Below are 18,606 nucleotides of genomic sequence, written 5' to 3'. Positions count from 1 at the left end.
ACTTTGCACACAGATTGGAGTACTCGTCCATACGTATTGTACACACTTGAGTACGGCGCAGCTCAAGTCCGATTCAGATCCCCTCGTCTGGTCAAGCCAGGTTCGCACCACGCGGTTGGCGCAGGACTTCGCTCTTCCGCGATTTTTCTTTGCTGCCCTCATAGCTACTCACGGACACCTCATTTCTACACGCACGCGTTTCATTCCGAAGAGCTACCCTTACACTGCAGCATCACACCAAATTCCTTCGAGACAGCAGGGCTACATAGTCAGACTTCATTCTGCGAGGAAGACAGAGAACGAAGTCAATGCATTCGGGATTGGAGACACTGTCCTAATTCGTAGACTTGAACCGGCACCATCGTATGATTTCTTACTACAGACAGATGATCGGACCTCCTTGTGTATCTCATCACGATGTCTCGTCACACTCTTCGCCATGGCCATTTGGATTGTCATTTGTTGACCAAAACACGCCGCACCGAGTAGTCCCATCAACATCTCGTACACCGCTTCTCCGCCATATCCAGCAAGGCCGGAGACACAGTTTCAATACCGGCTAGGGTCGGGTTCACCTCAAGCCATACCAGCTAAGCATCTGGGAAGGCACCTCCGATGCCAGATACGGCAAAGACGTCTCCCACGCGATCGTCTCCTCTCAGGAAGCAGCCAAACTGACATATCCTCGGAGCGCTGTCGCCGCGTCAATCACCTAGGAGCACGTGGAACTCGAGGCCGAAATTCATTGGCGTTTTATTTCTGTGAAGGTACCGTGTCAACGGCTGAGTGGCTGATCCACTAAGTTGGTATGAGTGCTTGGAGCAGGGTCTTAAAAGAGTGCCTGCAGTCTTCCTGACTGTCCACTTGCTGGAAGGCGCCAGCAATTGTTCAGCGTTCAGTCGTTTTCGGGCATGGTCCATCACATCGCGCTCATCGAAGCCGGACGGAGCCTTTCAAGCGATTCCACAAGTTTGTTAACCACGATCGATCCGGTGCTTCATCCAGCTCCTTGATCAAATCATCATAGTGCGATGCACTGCTCCTGGGGTGGCGAACTCGCTGCGGGATAGGGTATTCTTTCTCGAATCGGTTTTCCAACAGCGCGTAGAGGGCATTGACTTGTCTTAACTCCGTCTGTTCATTGAATGGCTCGACGGGGATCGCGTGAGCATCGTTGGACTTGCTATTAGTCGCAGCAGCAGCAGCAGGATTCTGAAGCTTTTGCACCCGCGATTGCATGACCCTTTGGAAATGGACGTGTGCCGGGCGGACTCGATCGACGGGCCATTGTTTGATAATGCGCGCCCAGTGCTTGAGGACGACCTGATGGAGAGTTAGTGGACATGCTTCAGGTTTAGTGTGCTTGACCGTGCTCACGGAGTTATTGGCAGCCATTGCGAAGCTCTATTCGAGCTTGCTGAGGGATCTGGAGCGCACAAAGTATGGTACTGTACTCCAGCACTTCGTGTTTCTACTCATCCCAGAATCAGAATCACCAGAATCACCAGAATGACGTTCACGATGCCAAATCAGGGCTAGTCCGAAAGTGGCCTAGTCGGTGGCGCTGGAGGACGTCTGGCCCAAACACAACGAGGCCGAGGGCAGCTGAGGCTGTGTCACTCACGCCCTCCCTTCACTTCCACCCCATTCCTTCCTCACGCATCATCCACCACCTTGGGTCCCTATCTCCCTCACTCGCCTCATATACCCCATCTAACTCTCCTCCTTGCGGCCATTCTTACACGCTCCGGCAGGATTGCACTCTAGTTGGGAGACACCCACAGAAGCGCCTGGCCTGCGATGGCCCCTCAGCGATATGAAGCAGTGCGTGCTCGTCTGTCCCCAATATATCGCTTCCGTTAACTAACAAGTGTGCCACAGTTGAACTCACACGATCACGATGAAGACTCTCCTATCTCTCCCGACTCGCCTCACCCAATTCCATCCTCACCGCCTCCGTCATTTCGATCCCGAGCCTCCTCACCCACTTCCCGGCGCCTACTAAGCCAAGACCCATTGTCACCGGAAACCGACCGGGACCATCTGGAAGACACGTTTGACGACGGGGAGGCATCCGACGCAGAAAATGACGGCGACGACAGACAACGTTTGATGAGAGCCGATACGGGACTCAGCAGACAGGATGCCGCCCCTTCGACTACTTCTACTCCCGCTACTCTCCCGGCACCTGTGATTGAGCGCCGAGTCACCGAACTGCCTGCTTTCCGGCCCATGCCAGAGTCTATGAGAGCCACAGACGGCGTTTTCGCAAATCTGTCCGCGAAGCCGGAACGGGGTGAACAATTAGAGGAAAAGCCTCCCGTAAGTACTCGCGTGCCACTTCGCTATTTCGGTACTAACTGCTTCCTAGACCTACGAACAGGCAGCCGCAGACGCAACACCGCCGTACTGGGAAACCACCATCCTCGCGCCCGGTATGTCCTCGGACGAAGTCTATGTCGATGGCCTCCCTGTCGGCTCCGTTTTCTCCTTCGTTTGGAACGGCATGATCTCCATGTCATTCCAACTCGTCGGTTTCCTGCTTACTTATCTGCTCCACACTACACATGCCGCGAAACACGGTAGTCGGGCTGGTCTTGGCTTAACGCTGGTTCAATACGGCTTCTACATGAGTGGCTCTGGCGACGGGTCATCTGACACAGGAAACCCTGGCCAGTTCAGCAACTCAGGACCACCAGATCCAAATAGTCACAATTTCGATCCCAACACTGTGAATGGACAGGCGGACTCCTCCGGAGAAGGTGGCGGTATGGGTGGCTTCACGAGTGCAGATTGGATATCATACGTGCTCATGATTATTGGCTGGTTCATACTGATAAGAGCGGTGTCTGATTTCCTGCGCGCGAGGAGGCACGAGGCGCTGGTTCTACAGTCGCCTTCGAGAGGATTGTCTGTCCCCGTTGTCGCCGAGGGCGAGACACCTGAGCAGGCTGCTTGAAATTGTTCATGTCCCCCGAGTATTTTTGTCCGGTTAGAGAATGCGACCAATTCTGGATGTTCGTTGTAGAGATGTAAATTTCAGGACTTTCCAATTGGGCTCTTTCGTACACACCGTGATTTGCTCGTTGTACGGCATTGAAGGTGGAACTGAGCGGATTCCATATCTCTTTAAATGTTAAGAGGTGATTTTGCCGGATTGAAAACGCCGTCAAAGCACTCGTGATGATGATAGGATGTTTCTGCATTTCTACAAGCCATGCTTGTCAGTCTTCCGACAGGAATACGCTATGCCTATTCATATGCCTCGCTTCTTCCACCATTTTCGAAACCCCTAGGTCACAACCGCGCATCTCATATCCCCTTGGTGTCTACCTCCAAGAGAACTTCCAACCCCCCCCCCCTTCCTTTTCTGGCCCACAAAGCCTCCGAAATTTCCCAACACGCTTCTTTGTACCATTCTTTCAGGGCCCCTACGACGCTTGGTGTCTGCGCATTTCGACGGTCGAGATGCTGCCCCAAACCCGCGGCTCGATTCGCGCGTCTGGCGGCGGCCCGATTTGGCGAGTCCTACTCACTCATGTCGATCTTGTTCTCGAGCCGCCTCTCGTCCCTCAGCTTGGTCAGTCGGTCGAGGGCCTTTTCCAGCGGGATGAGTTCGCCCATCTTCTGCGTGGCTTGGTCGTCGCGGTTGCGGATGTTGACCGTGCGGGTTTCTTGTTCTTTGGCCCCGACGACTGTTTTTTTCGCCAGTGTTAGTTAGGCTAGGCTATGCTGGGCTAGGCCAGGCCAGGCCAGGCTACGAGAGAGAAGAAAAAAGAAAAGGCCGTCGAATAAGTAAAGTGGCAAGGCAGGATGTCGGGGAGGTGAGGGCTAATACGTACCGAAAATGAAATTATACTGCGCGAGCTGCCCGTTCCGAACCTTCTTTTGCAGCGTGTTCCCGCTGACGTCGATGTCGACGTACATGCGCGCCTTGTGGAAGATGGCCTGGATCTCGCGCACGTAGTCCTCCGCCGCCTTGATGACGGGGATGACTAGGATTTGACGCGGCGAGAGCCAGAACGGCCACTTGCCCGCGAAATGCTCGCACAGAATGGCGATGAAGCGCTCGAAGCTGCCGATGATGGCGCGGTGGATCATGACCGGTCGCGCCATGCCGACGCCGGGGGCTTTGGGGTCGCGGTCGCCGGTTTTCTGGTCGGCTTGGTTGCTGGCGTCGCCGCCCTCGGACGTGCGGTACTCGAGGCGGAAGTTCTGCGGGCCTTGGAAGTCGAGCTGGATGGTCGCGCATTGGTATTCCCGGCCGAGGGCGTCTGAGATGGTCACGTCGATCTTGGGGCCGTAGAAGGCGCCGTCCCCTTCGTTCATCTCCCAGTCGTCGCCGCGGAAGTTCTGGAGGGCTTGCTTCAGGCGCGCTTCGGCCGCGTTCCACTCCTCCAAGGTGCCCATGTACCCCTCCGGTCGGGTGGAGAATTTGAGCTTGAACGGGAACCCGAACAGGCTGTAGACGTGGGACATGAAGTCGAAGAGGGCTTCAATTTCACCCTGGACTTGCTCGTTCGTGCAGAAGATGTGCGTGTCGTCTTGCTGGAACTTGCGGACGCGTGTGAGGCCAGAGAGAGCACCTGAGGCTTCGTTTCTGTGGAGGACACCAAAGTCGGCCACCCGCCACGGTAGGTCCCGGTAGCTGCGATCGTCGTCGCGGAACATGATGCAGTGGCCTGGACAGTTCATGGGTTTGAGAGCAAAGACACCTTTGTCTTTGTCCTTGATCTCCGCGAGGGGCGTCTTGCCGTCGGGTTTCTTGTCGGACAGCGGCATGGGGTCAGCCGAGTCGTCCTTCACTTGCACCCGGAACATGTCGTCTTGGTAGTGTTGCCAGTGGCCGGATGTTTTCCACAACTCGACGTCGTACATGTTGGGGGATTGGACTTCTTGGTAGCCTCTCTCCCAGTACTGGTCGCGGAGCATGGCTTGGAGGGCGTTGAAGATGCGGGTGCCGTGAGGCAGAAGGAATGGTGAACCCGGAGACATTTTGCTGAACATGAACAGTTTCTGCTGTTGGCCGATGAGTTGGTGGTCGCGCTTCTTGGCTTCCTCGAGGAAGTTCTCCCATTCTTTGAGTTGCTGTTTCGAGGGGAAGGCGACGCCGTGGATGCGCTGGAGGGAGTCGTTGCTCTGGTCACTCAGGAAGTAGGCGGAACTGTTCTTCATGATCTTGAAAGACTCGATCTTGCGCGTGTTTTGGATGTGTGGACCCTGGCATAAGTCGACGAGCGTGCCGTTGCGGTAGACCGTAGAGGACTCGCCATCGGGCACAAACTTCTCAATGTAGTGCATCTTGTACTTGCTGTAACCGAACATCTTGCGCAGGTTATCCTTGGAGACTTCAAGCCGCTCAAATGCTTGTTTATCCTTGGTGAACTTCTTCGCGCGGTTCTCCAGGCTGGGCCACTCGGCTTCGCGGACGGCTTGGCCTGGCTCAAGTGCCATATCGTAGAAGAAACCCATTGCTGTGGGAGGGCCGTGGGACAGACGACACCCGTACTCGTGTTCGGCGCATTCACCGAGAACGTGAGCGGAGGAATGCCAGAAGACGTCTCGGCCTTCGGAGTCGCTGAAGGTGAGGTAAGAGACTTTGCTGTCCTTTTCGAGTGGTCGGTCCAAATCCCATAGTTGGTCGTCAACTTTAGCGACCACAATTTGGCCAGCTCGATCTTTGGGGACGTTTTTCAACAGCTGGCCAGGCGTGGTCTCCCACGCTTTGCCCTCGACCGTCGTCTCTTGACCGGGCGCGGGAATGAGCTTGATCTGAATTGCGGGTTTGTCCCTGCTGGCGAGTTCTTGGTCATACTCCTTCTTCAGTTGGTCGAAGAACTCGTTTCGTTGCAGCACGAAATCAGGTAATGACTTGGGGGCTTGATGAGCCGCAGGGGCTGCTTGAGACGACATTTCTTTTGGTCGACTCGGGACTTTCTTGTTGGCAGTTGGGCTCACGGGTCTTTTTGATGTCTGTGATGGAGGGGAGGATGAGTCAGGGCCGGCGGCGGTACCGTTTTGACTCATATTGTCGCCTTTCAGGACCCCCCAGAGATCGTGAGGATTGAGACTGACTTTCTTCTGGTGGCTCATGCTGAAGCGTCTGAGTGGGGAATTGAGGTTCTTGAATATTATGGCAGTGGCCGGGTGGGTAATGGCGGTATCAATGGTATTGGTTGTGAGCCACCTGGTCGCAGCGTATAAAGTCACGTGCCGTCGAACAAGCCCGCGCCCGCGCATCGAGTTGGAGGTGCTTAAAATTATTTTCCCCCAGACGCTGGCACCGCCGACCGCAACCACTCCTTTCCGCTGCAACAATGTCGTTCCGAGGCGATTCGCGAGGGCGTGGCGGGTTCCGAGGTGGTGATAGAGGACGAGGATCGTTTGGTGGAAGGGGTGGAGGTAAATTAGATTCCCAAAATCTTCTCCGCGCACATTTTGGCGGCGGCCGTGAAAATGGCACTGACAAGGGACGATGACCAGGACGCGGGGGTTTCCAACCACAGAGCTTCGGACCGCCTGCACAGGTGCTCGGTGAGATATTCTGTACGGATGCTACTGGGCTGCGACTAACTTGGGCTAGAAATGGGCACCTTCATGCACGCCACCGAGGGAGAGATGGTTTGCGAATCCATCAACCCCAAGGTCCCCTACTTCAACGCCCCGATATACCTCGAGAACAAGGTGCGACTGTGTGACCGAGTGCACTGTGACCTCTCTGACCAAAGCAGACAACAATAGGAAAAGTGGACGAGATCCTGGGGCCGATCAACCAGGTCTACTTCACGATCAAGCCGCAGGAAGGGATTCAGGCTACATCATTCAAGAAGGGTGACAAGTTCTATATCGGAGGGGACAAGCTATTACCTCTGGAGAAGTAAGGAATTCCGATGCAGTGGGAACAGAATACAATGCTAAGACCGTCGCAGGTTCCTGCCCAAGCCCAAGCCCCCGCCAGGTAAGTTACTGCCCTGCTCAGGCACCTGACATACGCTCACAGTTTCGAAGGTGCCGCAAGAGTCAAAAAGCCAGCCGGGGCGCGAGGAGGTATGAGAGGTGGAAGAGGTGCCCCGAGAGGACGAGGCGCTCCAGGGAGGGGCGCACCCAGAGGCCGAGGGTCGTTTGGCGGAGGTTCATTTGGCGGCGGTCGGGGTGCTCCCAGAGGTGGAGGCCGTGGAGGTTTCTCCGGTGGACGAGGCGGCGGCTCCAGGGGCGGCGGCTTCGGCTCAAGAGGTCGGGGCAGAGGTTGAGTTGCAGCAGCCCCGTCTTTTGACTGTCGATTGTGCTGGGTTCTGCATGCTATATGCACTGGCGTTCGGGCGGGATACCCATCATGGAGATGTGCTCAGATGGATCTGTACTGGGTCGGTGTCTTACGGCGGAGATGGATATGGAAAAGCCAGGCCGCTCTTGCACTTTTACAGGGACCAGTGTGAGCAGTCTATCTCAAAAGATCACAGACACTTCCACACGCTTCGCCATAACACGTGATTGCATTTAAATGTGACGGCGGTTTCACGTGACCAGTCACACTCTTCCTTTTCAGGCTGTGACGGCTGCTGCATGATGACGACACACGGCAAAGCGGCCGGCGCCCACCCAGCGGCTCATCATCGAGTGCTGTCACTCACTCGCGCATTGCAGCGGTCTACCCAGTTGCCGCAATTGATCGCGCCTTGTTTTCGCAGCAGCACGAGGACGTAGCCTGCTCTTAAGGGGTATATCTTTCTGCAAATTCTCTGTTCTCGTCCTACCAACCTGTCCTTGAATAACATCGTTTCCTGACTGCCTCTGGACCCTTCACCTCGTTGATCGCAGACATGTCGAGGCGCGCGGGCACAACCAACACAGGCCACAAAGAGTCTGCCAGCCAGCCCGAGGACAAGACTCAATCGAAGCAGGTAATGCTGCTATCGGAAGATGCGGGGCACTTTAGTTTGATCAGGTACAATAGACACAGGTCTTGCTTTGAGTCAGACAGAGCTGAATGTTGTACAGGGCGCTACATCTCGCCGACCTGATCACTGAACTCAATGGTAAGTTGCTCATATGTTGAGTCAATGGAGGAATGCTAATTGAGCCCAGGATTCTGCGGGTGTACGTCCCATACACTTGTTAACTGACATACCATTGACGTCCGGCCGCAGTCATGTCTGTCCTGTCTTCGATGCGATACTGTCTGTCTGACCCTGGCGACCTTACGAACCTATGGCTGGCATTCGCCTTTATGCCATTTGGCTTGTTCTTCGATTTCTTCGATGGCAAAATCGCTCGATGGAGGAAGAAGTCATCTCTAATGGGTCAAGAGCTGGACTCGTTGGCTGATTTGGTAGGCGCAACGCAAAACGTCGGAAGTTTATACTTCAGGCTCTGACAGGTGAATCCCAGGTGACATTCGGTGTGGCTACCGCAGCCGCCGGCTTCGCGATTGGTTTTCGCACCTCTGTCGACCAGATACTCTTGAGTTTCTACGTGCTCTGTGGATTGACGAGATTGGCACGATTCAACGTAACCGTTGCAATGCTACCCAAGGACCAATCCGGAAAGTCCAAGTATTTTGAGGGCACCCCGATCCCGTTTGCTTGCTTGACGAGTTCGAGCATCATGGCTACCTTCACCTTTCTGGGGTTGATACACGACTCCCTTCCGTTGGGCACTTGGTTTACGGGGACCGCGTTGGAGTTCCATCCAGCAGCGGCGATGTTTATCGTCAATGGCTGTTTGATGACGAGCAGAACTCTACATGTTCCAAAGCCATAACGAACCTGGTCACGATAGAGCAGTTACCCAGCCGGAGCAAATACATCTTAGACACAAGGAAGGGTCATGGGGATTGACCTGCGCACGGGAATGATCGACGGGTAGCAAAATGGGACCGCAGACAGCGGATCAAAGGCACATGATAGGCACTGCGCCTCCCCGGCAAGGTACATTGTTCTGTGGATCTGCAGCTGGCTGCAATACACGAACTGCCACAAGCATCGACGACAGGGAGTCTGGAGATGCCGGCTGATAGCAAAGACATAGCTACCTCTGCAAATTCTTTACCGTTCCGTCGTAGAGGCGTCTGCTCCTTATTCTTCTGAGACGTTCTGGCCCTTTGCCGTCTTCCCCCGATTCGAGTCCTCTAGACTGTCCAAGAGGTGCCAAATTCCACAGGCGGAATCATCTGCCAATCACTCCTCCCTCTCCCTCTCTCCCACTCCCAAGCCTGTCTTGATTTGACCATTGCATGCTCAATTGCTACAGTCCCTACCAGCAGCTCCACGACGCGGTGCCTGGGAATGTCTCACCACGCCGAGCGTGGGTTGATTCGGCTACTGTAGCGGGTCGTTTACAAGGAGTATCCTACTACATAGCCAGTCGTGCCTTGTGGCAGTGTATACAGTAGGTTAATTTCCTTAAGGTCCTGATAATGATTTCAGCTCACCCACCGACGCCGACCAAGACCACCGACTTTGGACCGCTGGATGCCCTTCAGACTCTGGATGCGCCAATAACTCCGCATGCCGTACATGGAGAACAGCGAGCTCAGCACGATACACACGCCCGTGATGTAGAAGAAGCCGTAGGGGGCCTCCTCGAGGTAATTCACCAAGTTCATGCCGAACAGGCCGGCGACCATGGTGCCCGCGGCGAGGCCCAGCGTGTGGATGGCAATCCTCGCCTCGAGGAACATGATTTGATTGCGCTGCACGGCCAAGGACGAGCGGAACGTGTTTTCCTTCTTGCGCAGAATGTCAATCACCGCCTGCGCCGCCTCGACCAAGGTGTCGGCCGCCTTGTGGTACGCCTCGAGCATGTACTCGGCCTCTTGGTGGTCCGAGACGTCGTGCGGCTTCCCCGCCAGCCGATCCGTCAGGTACATGCCCGCGAGGTCGTCGTCGGCGTCGAGGACGTCGCGGATCGTGTCGCGCACCAGGCGGGCCTTCTGTTCGATCTTGGAGAGCGCCCGAGTCCGCTCGAAGACGCGGTCCAGCCCGATGGAGCCGGCGCCCGAGTCGAGACGCAGGCTGCGCGCCGCCTCTTCGGCCTGGTGGCGTGCGGTGACGAAGTCCCCGCGCAGCGAAGTGAGCACGGCCACGAGCGCCGCCTCGACGGCACGCAACTCGTACGGCAGTTCGGGAATGTCGGCCGTCTCGGCCGTCGGGGCGGACATGCGTTGCTCGAAGTCGTTGTAGAACTGCTGTTGCTGGCGGGCTTGGGCTTGGTCACGGTCAGAGTCGTCTTTCCTGTCCGTCGTGACGGTGTCAATGTCGGCGGCGAGGCCATCGTCATCTTCGTTCGGATCTGCCTTCGACCCTACCGCAGCAGCAGCATTGTTGATGAGAAGCGCTTCGTCCGCCTGCACGATCATGCAGAGTTGGAAAAACTGCAGCAGGATGGTCGACGGGCGGACGAGGATGCGCGTGACTCCCTCGCTCCGCAGGTCAATATCGCGGAGGTCGCGGTGGCGGAGCTCGAACTGGGCCGCGATCTCCGCCTTTGTAAGCTGTAGGGGTTTCTGTTTGTGCTCGCGGTCCACGCGGCCAGACTTGTCGAAATAGACACATGTGATCTTGCCGTTCTTGGCGTCGAGCGCCGAGTCTACCAGGCGCGTGTCCTGGTTGGTGGTGAGTCTCTGCGTGGATGTTGCACGACTCCATGACAGCGACGATGGCCATCGTGGCGTAAGGATTTTCGCGGATGGAGGCCGTCGTGTATTCTCACGGATCGGTCCAGGGCCGGCCTGAATCCAGGTCGACGATAGGAAACGGGTGCAAGTCCGCTGAACCTGGGCTTGGGTCCTTGAAGGTCTGGAGCACCAGGAGTAGTTATTGACCAGAGGCAGGGGCAGAGGCAGGGACCGGGTCGAGCGCGGGCTCCAGTTTAAGCCCGAAACACTGAGCGTCGACACAGCAATCTTCATGGCGTCGTGGCGCAGGCATTATCAGTTATCGCCTGTGTCTCATGGTGCTGATTCGAACTTGGGCTGGTCAGATGCGATAGTCTTGATGAAAGGACAGACCGAAGTGAGGTCAAGGTAAAGGTCCGCCTTCTTCTCCCGTGTGCTGTCTACTCCTGGCCCGTCGATTGATGAGCTGCTAGGTGGTCCGCGTTACTATACAGGCGGAGAGAGGTTTGACTTAGCCATTGCTTGATACTCCGTATTAAGAGAGGCAATCTCTGGGCATTGAGTGGTCGTCTCGCCAGCTGCGTATGACATCATCGGGCGTGGGCTGTCTATCACCAGTCACCCACCAGTCACTTCACTTTCATATTCCACTCGCCTCCCACTCAATGAACACCTACGCCCATATTGCTTCGGACAAGTTTCTCCTTCCAATTAACCACCTTTATTAACTGGGTAGAGAAGAGTGGGCACATAATATGAAGACTTGTCTTGGATAGTATTCTTCCATAGGTGAGATACATGTCGTACGAGCGCGCACTCTTCTTTTGATACTCGAACATTTACATGTCAACCTGGATAGCCTGTGATCCCTCCCTCCATGGCCCACCGAGCACCTCCTTCATGATTGATGGCTCGTCCCTCTGAAACTCACCAATTTCGGCAGATCTTTCTCCTGCAGGCGTGGACAATTAGGTAATTCTCGCGGGACAGCGACAACCAATATATCATGGACATGGCAGAGGGCGATCTTGAGGTAGAGAGTGGCAAGGTGTGAATGAAGACCAGATGTGTTCGACAACGAGGCCAAGCGTCGCTCCTTGGATCAGCCACGACGACTCCGGTGAGTAGCTGGTGAGGCATGACGTGGCTGAGCCATTTCAGTGGAGGAGGAGAGGCTCTGGGTGGCTCTACCCTGACCATAACAAAGTGCTTATTCCGTGGCGTCCTGGAGATCGTGGAAGGTGTGGGCGCCACATCATGCTCGAACGAGGTGGTCTTCAGATCTGTTTGTGGAGCAGTCGTCTGTCCTGTAAAACACACCTTTGGTGAGACTACCCACCCGGGGTTCGGTCAGTAATATAGGGGTTGAAACAATGTCGGTTACGGCACATCATTCTGAGTGACTGGGAGTGGGAGGGATATAATGGCCGACCCGCCGCCGATCGGAGACGCTGATTTCACTCAGCATCATACCATTCGTGTGTACTATCGTTCCCATCCAACAAGGTTGTCTAAGCATCTGAAGAATTGACGCTCAGTGGGAGGCACATCCTCGCGCCATCAAGCCTTGAACCACTGACCAAAGAACTCCCTACAGTCCCTCAAAATGACGTCGGGCCGTTCGAGCGCAGCAAAATGGCCGCCGTCGTCGCACTCTGCGGCAAAACGAATGAGGTTAGTGAATCGTGTCGCCAAACTGCCACCCAGCAAGGACTCACCGTTGTAAAATACCATGTTCCCCGTTTGCTTGACACTCCTCTCCGTCCCGGGCCTCGTATCATACAGAAAGCTTGTGTATCCCATCGGGACGCTGACATAATTCTCCTTCTTGAGGAAGAAATTCCCGAAATCAGCGTGCTTTATGCCCTCAAAGTATGGTAACGATGAAGTCATGATACAGTCCGTGAAGTAGTACAAGCTGCACGTCGTAAGAATTGCCCGGTCCCAGGCCGGGTCGGGAGGATCGAGCTTTGATGGGTGGACGGCTTCGATGTATTTCTCACCGACCCACGCAAGGATGCCGACTGGGTTGTCGGTTAGGGCTACGCCTATGGTGTGTGGACGAGTGCGCATAACGACCGCATAGCCCAGGTGGTTGTCCAGCCAATCTTGCTGTCTCTGCTTGATCACCTTCTCGCGAGGCGTCAGGTCCGTGATTCCCTCGTCCAACTCGACGGGACAAAAGTTGAAATGCACAGCTTTGCATTCTTTGAAGTTGGCGCCCAACTCGCGAGCAACAAAGGAGCCCCAGTCGCCGGCCTGGACCACATAGGTGTTATATCCAAGCTGATTCATGAGCTTGTTGAACACTCGGGCGGTATCTTTCATGGTCCAGCCTCGTCGCGGAGGGGGAGAAGACCAGCAGAAGCCTGGCAAACTGGGAATGACGACGTGAAATGCCTGGTGCTGGGGGTCCTCTGGATTGGCGAATGCGTCAACCACGCGATCAAACTCGTGAAAGGAGCCAGGCCAGCCGTGGATGAGAATCAGTGGGATGGCATCATCTCTGGAAGATCTGGTGTGTGTGAAATGGATCCTAAGGCTGAAAGTCTCGTCGTCAATGTCGGCAATGAAATGGTCGTGTCGGTTAAGATGCGTCTGAACAGAGAACCAGTCGAACTCATGCAGCCATGTCTTGTAGAGGCGCTGAAACCAATCTATAGAAGGCCCTGTACGCGATGTAAACGGTTAGCAATGAAGAGTAGTTGCTAACCACATGGCACACCATAATCGCTGCCTGCCTCAGGAACAATCGGCCGGTTTGGTAGCCTCGTGTCCTGCAGCTTCCTTTTGAGCCGGTCGACTTCGTGTTCGGGTATGTCGATCTTGAAGGGCGATATACCCATTGGGAGCGTTTCTCTGGCAGATCGCGGTACTTGTAAAGATGGATATCGCAATGTCACAGCGCCCACGAGTGCACCGAATTGCCAATGATGATTAATGAAGGATGGTCAATGCTAGTTCGCTTCTCGATATGCGGAGAAGTCTTGCGGGGATTGAACACTGAGAGCAACGGTCAAAGGGCGTACGAGGTAGCAGAGACTGAGGAGAAGAATTTCGCAACACGTTGACACTCCGATATCCAGGTACAACAGAAGCTTGACACTGATTAGTGGCAGAGAGTTAGCTAGACAATTTCCTCAGCCTGCATCTGTGGAATCCTGCGGGCGCATTCACGTGCATATGCTGTTGCAGTGAGCCACGAGGGTAACCAGTGCTGAGAATGCTCTATTCGGCCGCTGCGCAACCAATAATCGACGCTCACCATGTGTGAAGGCTGCCGGGCTGCCATCATAATCCAGTGCGTCGCATGGTGCTCGGTAAAGATCCGGTCACCGCTGAAGGTCAGGGGGCAACTGCTCGCTGAAGGCTGTCCTGCCCAAGAACGCCGAAAGCACATAATGTACCGAGATTAACGCTCTTCGACGCATCGGATCTCACGCCAGAACCTTTGCTCTTCGTTCACGAAGACAAAGCCGACCAAGATACACAGGCTTGACAGTGATATGAACGAGTTGGCGGGTTGAGAAATCGTGCTGAGTGGTACTCCGTACTGTTAGCGCGAAACCCGTACCATCAAGATACGGTATCGTTACAACGCCGAACATGAAGCCATGGAAACTCCGATGCAGATTGTCCTCTACTTCTCTTCTGACACCTGATGATATATTTGTGTTAACAGACGTGACGGCACCCTCTTAAGATTGCTTACCGGTATTGCGGACGATATACGACCAGAATATATTACCCAGAAGGCGGGCCTGCTGCGGGTGAAACGACAACAAGGTACTCAGAGCTCTCGCAGAACAACTCCATGGCGGTAAGATTAGCGGAGAAAGCCTCGTCAACAGCGAGCACACCGAATGACAGACTTCGCGGGGCAGCAGGACGTCCATCGCGCGTCTTCCACCATGGAGGGATGGGTGAGGGTTCTCAGTCCGCTCAGACAGGTGCGAAGCTCGACCTGCCATCTGGAGGCAACCAATCCATGCATTTCTCTCTCCCACCACGGTCGCCCATCTGCCCGTGGTTCACTAAATCGAGATACTCTGTACAAAGACGACCTAGCCATCGAGCATCCAGGGTCCCGTGTACTACCCGATCTTACACGCCTCTCTACGTGTCGTCCGGAAGATTCTCGCTCTCAACAGGGGTAGGGCCCATCCCTCCCCCAGCGCAGAAGGCTCCGACAATTGAGGCCTTCTCAGCGACACGAACCCGACATTTCCATCCCAAGAGGGCTTCCGCCGCGGGTTGTAAAGTCGGAAAGTCAGCTCCACAAGCTTCAGCACCCCGAGTTCTCCCTCGCACTAGTTGCTGCACCCCGGACTGCCAGTCGCCGGCAATACCTTTACGCTGCGTGAAGGCCGGCACGGCTGACGGGCGAAGCGAGACGCCTTACATCAACGGATGAAAGATGCCTCTGGAGCATCTCGAGCACCTCGAGGACCGGGCTCGACTGAGGTATCGGGTGTCTAGAGTGTATGTAGATATGCGAGGTATCTCCGTACTGCGTCCGACTTTAGGCAGCCCGAAAACATCCGCGATGAATGCCCGAAGGTCCTATTCCTGAAACCACCTTCCACTGTCTTGACCAATGGTGATCAGCATGGTTGAACCGCCCGGACCGGTTTTATCTACCGTAGTACTATCTGTTGGAAACGTTGAGGGTATCTCTGAAGTCGTCTGTTGTTGAAAGGTCGTAAAACACCATGCATTAACCATTTCCCGTTATGACACCACCCTCCATTTAGAACAACCCGTCTATCTCCCCGGTCTCCGGGTCCACATCCACATTCAGATATCCCGGCGCCGTGGGCAGACCGGGAATGGTTTGAATGTCTGCAGCCAAGGCATACAGATAGCCAGCCCCGACAGCCAATCTGACGTCCCGGATCGGGACGGTGAAGCCAGAGGGCGCGCCTTTCAGCGCCGGATCATGGCTCAGCGAGTACTGCGTCTTTGCAATGCAAATGGGCAGGTTCCCAAAGCCCTGTTTAGTGTACATGTCCACCTTCTGCTGCGCCAATTCGCTGAACTCGACCTTGTCCGCGCCGTACATTTGTTTGCCGATTTTCTCGATGCGCTCGTGCACACTGCCCTCGAGGCCGTAGAGGAATTTGAAGTCCTTCGGCTTCGACGAAGCCTCAATTACAGCCTTGGCGAGATCCACGGCCCCAGCACCTCCTTCAGCCCAGTGGTTAGCAGGCACAGCCGCTTCGGCGCCCGCAGCAAGAGCTTCCTCTTCTATGACTTTGAGTTCGGCCTCAGTGTCAGTTTCGAATTTGTTGATGGCCACGACAACGGGAATGCCGTAGGACTTGGCGTTGGCGATATGCTTCTTGAGATTGACGCATCCGGCGCGTAGCATTTCGATATTCTCGGTGCGATATGCCTCTGGCAGAGAGGCTCCGGCCGAAATCTCGGGACCTCCGCCATGGACTTTTAGTGCTCGGATCGTAGCAACGACAACGACGACATCGGGCACAAGACCAGAGGCTCGGGATTTGATGTTAAAGAATCTCTCGCCTCCCATGGTGAAGTCGAAACCGGCTTCGGTGACGACAAATCCGGCTTTTGCTTCATGGTCTTCATCGGGCTCGGTCCCCGCCAGCTTTAGTGCCACCTTGTCGGCTAAGACAGAGCTATTGCCGATGCTGATGTTTGCGAACGGCCCCGCGTGGACAAAGACAGGAGTACCCTCTAAAGTCTGCATCAGGTTGGGTTTGATAGCATCCTTCATGAGTGCGGTGAGAGCACCGCCAGCTCCAATATCGTCGCAAGTGACAGGCTCTCCGGCTCTGGATGAGCCGATCACCATACGGCCAAGACGCTCCCGCATGTCCCTGAGGTCGGTGCTCAAGGCAAGGATCGCCATGCACTCACTTGCCACGGAGATGTCAAAGCCGGTCTCACGAGTATGACCTTTCTCTGTAGGTGCTTGGCCGATCGTGATGCCTCGCAAGTGTCTGTCATTGACGTCAAGCACTCTTCGCCATGTGATTGTCTCAGGATCGATATCGAGGCGTGCGAACCGACTGATCTCGTCTTCTGTGAGGTCGTTCGGGTCGGTCTTGTCGATTCCCAATTTCTTGAGTCTTCGAAGCATGACTGGGGCGAACTCTCGTTTGCCTTTTTTGCTAGGCACCAGCCTCTTATAGAGAGCACCATCCTTCTGTGTGGATTCGTGGAACATGCGTGTATCGATCGCAGCCGCCAACAGATTGTTAGCAGCAGTAATTGCGTGGATGTCGCCCGTCAGATGGAGGTTGAACTCATCCATAGGGATGACTTGACTGTACCCACCACCGGCCGCACCACCTTTGATGCCAAAGGTCGGGCCCATACTGGGCTGTCGCACATTTGCAAAGGTCACTCTGCCCAGATGCGCACCCAATGCTTGCGTGAGACCCATCGTGGTGGTGGACTTGCCTTCGCCCAGAGGTGTAGGAGTAATACCAGTAACCAGGATATACTTGCCGTTCTTTCGGTGCTCAAGCCTTGAAAGCACCGACAGGTCAACTTTGGCTTTGTAAGCACCATACGGCTCTAGCTCGTGAGGTGCAATGCCAATGTCAGCAGCTATTTGTGTAATCTGCCTCGGGTGCTGTGAGCGAGAAATCGCAATGTCGGATGGCACAGGTGTCTGGAGCTTGATCGGCAATGGAGTTACGTGCCTCGACTTCAGTCTCTCGAAATAGGCTGAAGCCGAGTCGACCACGTTCTGCATGAGCATCGCCACTGTCATAGGGCCAACACCCCCCGGAACAGGAGTGATCTGAGAGGCGACCTCCGCCGCCGACTCAAAATCAACATCACCGACAAGGCGCTGACCTGAACTCTTGGACGGATCAGGGATGTAATTTGTCCCGACGTCAATGACGACCGCGCCCGGCTTCAGCCAGTCTCCTTTTACGAAGCCTGGCTGACCGATAGCAGCAACCACGACATCAGCTTGCTTAACCACGTCCTTGATATTCTGTGTTTTCGAATGGCAGACTGTCACAGTGGCGTCGGCGTCCTTCAAGAGGTAGCTGACCGGGCTGCCCACGATGTCACTACGACCGAGGACGACAGCGTTCTTGCCTTTGAGCTCAACGCCACTCTCTTGTAGCAACACCATAACGCCTTTGGGTGTGCAAGGGACGAAGTAGGGCTTCCCGCCTCGCTTCGCAAGCTCGCCAATATTTGTGGTTCCAAACCCGTCAACATCCTTCTCATCCACGACGGCAGATGTGATTGCAGGTTCCGAGAGATGCTTGGGAATGGGCAATTGAACGAGTATGCCATGCACAGCAGGGTCGTTGTTGAAGTCAATGATTTGCTGCAGAAGCTCGGGCTCCGATATGGTCTCGGGCAAATGGATCAAAGCGCAATCAATACCGGCTTCTTGGGCCGCCTTCAACTTCATTCGCACGTAGGTAGACGAGTCTGGTCGGTCGCCGACTTGAATGATCTTCAAGCATGGCCTGTAGCGGGGGTTCTTCTTCTGTTTCTCCTTGATCTCCTCGGCCAGCCGCTCCCTAATCTTCTGAGCAACCACCTTGCCGTCAATTTTGGTAGCCACCATCTTGACTGCTGTACGGGAAAAAGATCGTGACCGTGGCGACAGTAAGAAGCGGAGCAGTCCTACTCGTGTGACTCCTTCCGGTGAGGGACGAGTCGGCGGGGTGAGGGCCTGGAAATAAGATGACTTCGGACCAGCAGGTCCCCTCCTGTACGAAGATAGGCCCCTAGAGGTCAAGCTGACCGGAGAGACAGCTCGACGAGTGGTCAGGCTTATGAGAGGGTGAAGTGAAGAGGGAGAAGTCGGAGCGCGGAGACGAATTTTGGAGATCGATGCGAGCTTGAGAGGAACGCGACTTGCCAATATATCATTGAGATGCGTCGCACTAGATAATCTGCTGGCCATATCAGAGCTCACAGCTCCGTAGAAATATCGTTCCAGATGACCAAGGACAGAGTATTCCTGGCACTTGAACCGCATCCAT

General features: G+C 55.1%; 8 protein-coding genes across 8 annotated transcripts; 3 read left to right on the top strand and 5 right to left on the bottom strand.

The window, feature by feature from the left end:
- Positions 1 to 930: 930 nt before the first annotated feature.
- On the bottom strand, positions 931 to 1,395 carry G647_02010 (uncharacterized protein; the record flags this gene model as incomplete). The annotated part of the gene is made up of 1 exon (XM_008725409.1): positions 931 to 1,395. One exon carries the CDS (start codon positions 1,393 to 1,395, stop codon positions 931 to 933), a length of 465 nt encoding a protein of 154 aa, XP_008723631.1.
- Positions 1,396 to 1,800: 405 nt separating this feature from the next.
- G647_02009 (uncharacterized protein) lies at positions 1,801 to 2,959 on the top strand (the record flags this gene model as incomplete). The annotated part of the gene is made up of 3 exons (XM_008725408.1): positions 1,801 to 1,824; positions 1,882 to 2,322; positions 2,372 to 2,959. 3 exons carry the CDS (start codon positions 1,801 to 1,803, stop codon positions 2,957 to 2,959), a joined length of 1,053 nt encoding a protein of 350 aa, XP_008723630.1.
- Positions 2,960 to 3,528: 569 nt separating this feature from the next.
- Positions 3,529 to 6,093, bottom strand: G647_02008 (threonine-tRNA ligase; the record flags this gene model as incomplete). The annotated part of the gene is made up of 2 exons (XM_008725407.1): positions 3,529 to 3,695; positions 3,843 to 6,093. The coding sequence occupies 2 exons, from the start codon at positions 6,091 to 6,093 to the stop codon at positions 3,529 to 3,531; spliced, it is 2,418 nt and encodes an 805-aa protein (XP_008723629.1).
- A 492-nt stretch (positions 6,094 to 6,585) lies between these two features.
- G647_02007 (H/ACA ribonucleoprotein complex subunit 1) lies at positions 6,586 to 6,881 on the top strand (the record flags this gene model as incomplete). The annotated part of the gene is made up of 2 exons (XM_008725406.1): positions 6,586 to 6,684; positions 6,732 to 6,881. 2 exons carry the CDS (start codon positions 6,586 to 6,588, stop codon positions 6,879 to 6,881), a joined length of 249 nt encoding a protein of 82 aa, XP_008723628.1.
- Positions 6,882 to 7,820: 939 nt separating this feature from the next.
- Positions 7,821 to 8,760, top strand: G647_02006 (CDP-diacylglycerol-serine O-phosphatidyltransferase; the record flags this gene model as incomplete). The annotated part of the gene is made up of 4 exons (XM_008725405.1): positions 7,821 to 7,945; positions 7,999 to 8,051; positions 8,148 to 8,329; positions 8,389 to 8,760. 4 exons carry the CDS (start codon positions 7,821 to 7,823, stop codon positions 8,758 to 8,760), a joined length of 732 nt encoding a protein of 243 aa, XP_008723627.1.
- Positions 8,761 to 9,421: 661 nt separating this feature from the next.
- On the bottom strand, positions 9,422 to 10,909 carry G647_02005 (uncharacterized protein; the record flags this gene model as incomplete). The annotated part of the gene is made up of 1 exon (XM_008725404.1): positions 9,422 to 10,909. The coding sequence occupies one exon, from the start codon at positions 10,907 to 10,909 to the stop codon at positions 9,422 to 9,424; it is 1,488 nt and encodes a 495-aa protein (XP_008723626.1).
- A 1,266-nt stretch (positions 10,910 to 12,175) lies between these two features.
- On the bottom strand, positions 12,176 to 13,461 carry G647_02004 (uncharacterized protein; the record flags this gene model as incomplete). Its single annotated transcript, XM_008725403.1, has 3 exons — positions 12,176 to 12,270; positions 12,334 to 13,284; positions 13,341 to 13,461. The coding sequence occupies 3 exons, from the start codon at positions 13,459 to 13,461 to the stop codon at positions 12,176 to 12,178; spliced, it is 1,167 nt and encodes a 388-aa protein (XP_008723625.1).
- A 1,904-nt stretch (positions 13,462 to 15,365) lies between these two features.
- Positions 15,366 to 18,185, bottom strand: G647_02003 (uncharacterized protein; the record flags this gene model as incomplete). The annotated part of the gene is made up of 1 exon (XM_008725402.1): positions 15,366 to 18,185. The coding sequence occupies one exon, from the start codon at positions 18,183 to 18,185 to the stop codon at positions 15,366 to 15,368; it is 2,820 nt and encodes a 939-aa protein (XP_008723624.1).
- Positions 18,186 to 18,606: the final 421 nt, after the last annotated feature.

Source organism: Cladophialophora carrionii, assembly GCF_000365165.1.
Source record: "Cladophialophora carrionii CBS 160.54 unplaced genomic scaffold supercont1.1, whole genome shotgun sequence".
NCBI classification, from domain to species: Eukaryota; Fungi; Ascomycota; class Eurotiomycetes; order Chaetothyriales; family Herpotrichiellaceae; genus Cladophialophora; species Cladophialophora carrionii.
Note: the sequence above shows the minus strand (reverse complement) of the source record. Positions and strands in the feature narration are given on the sequence as shown.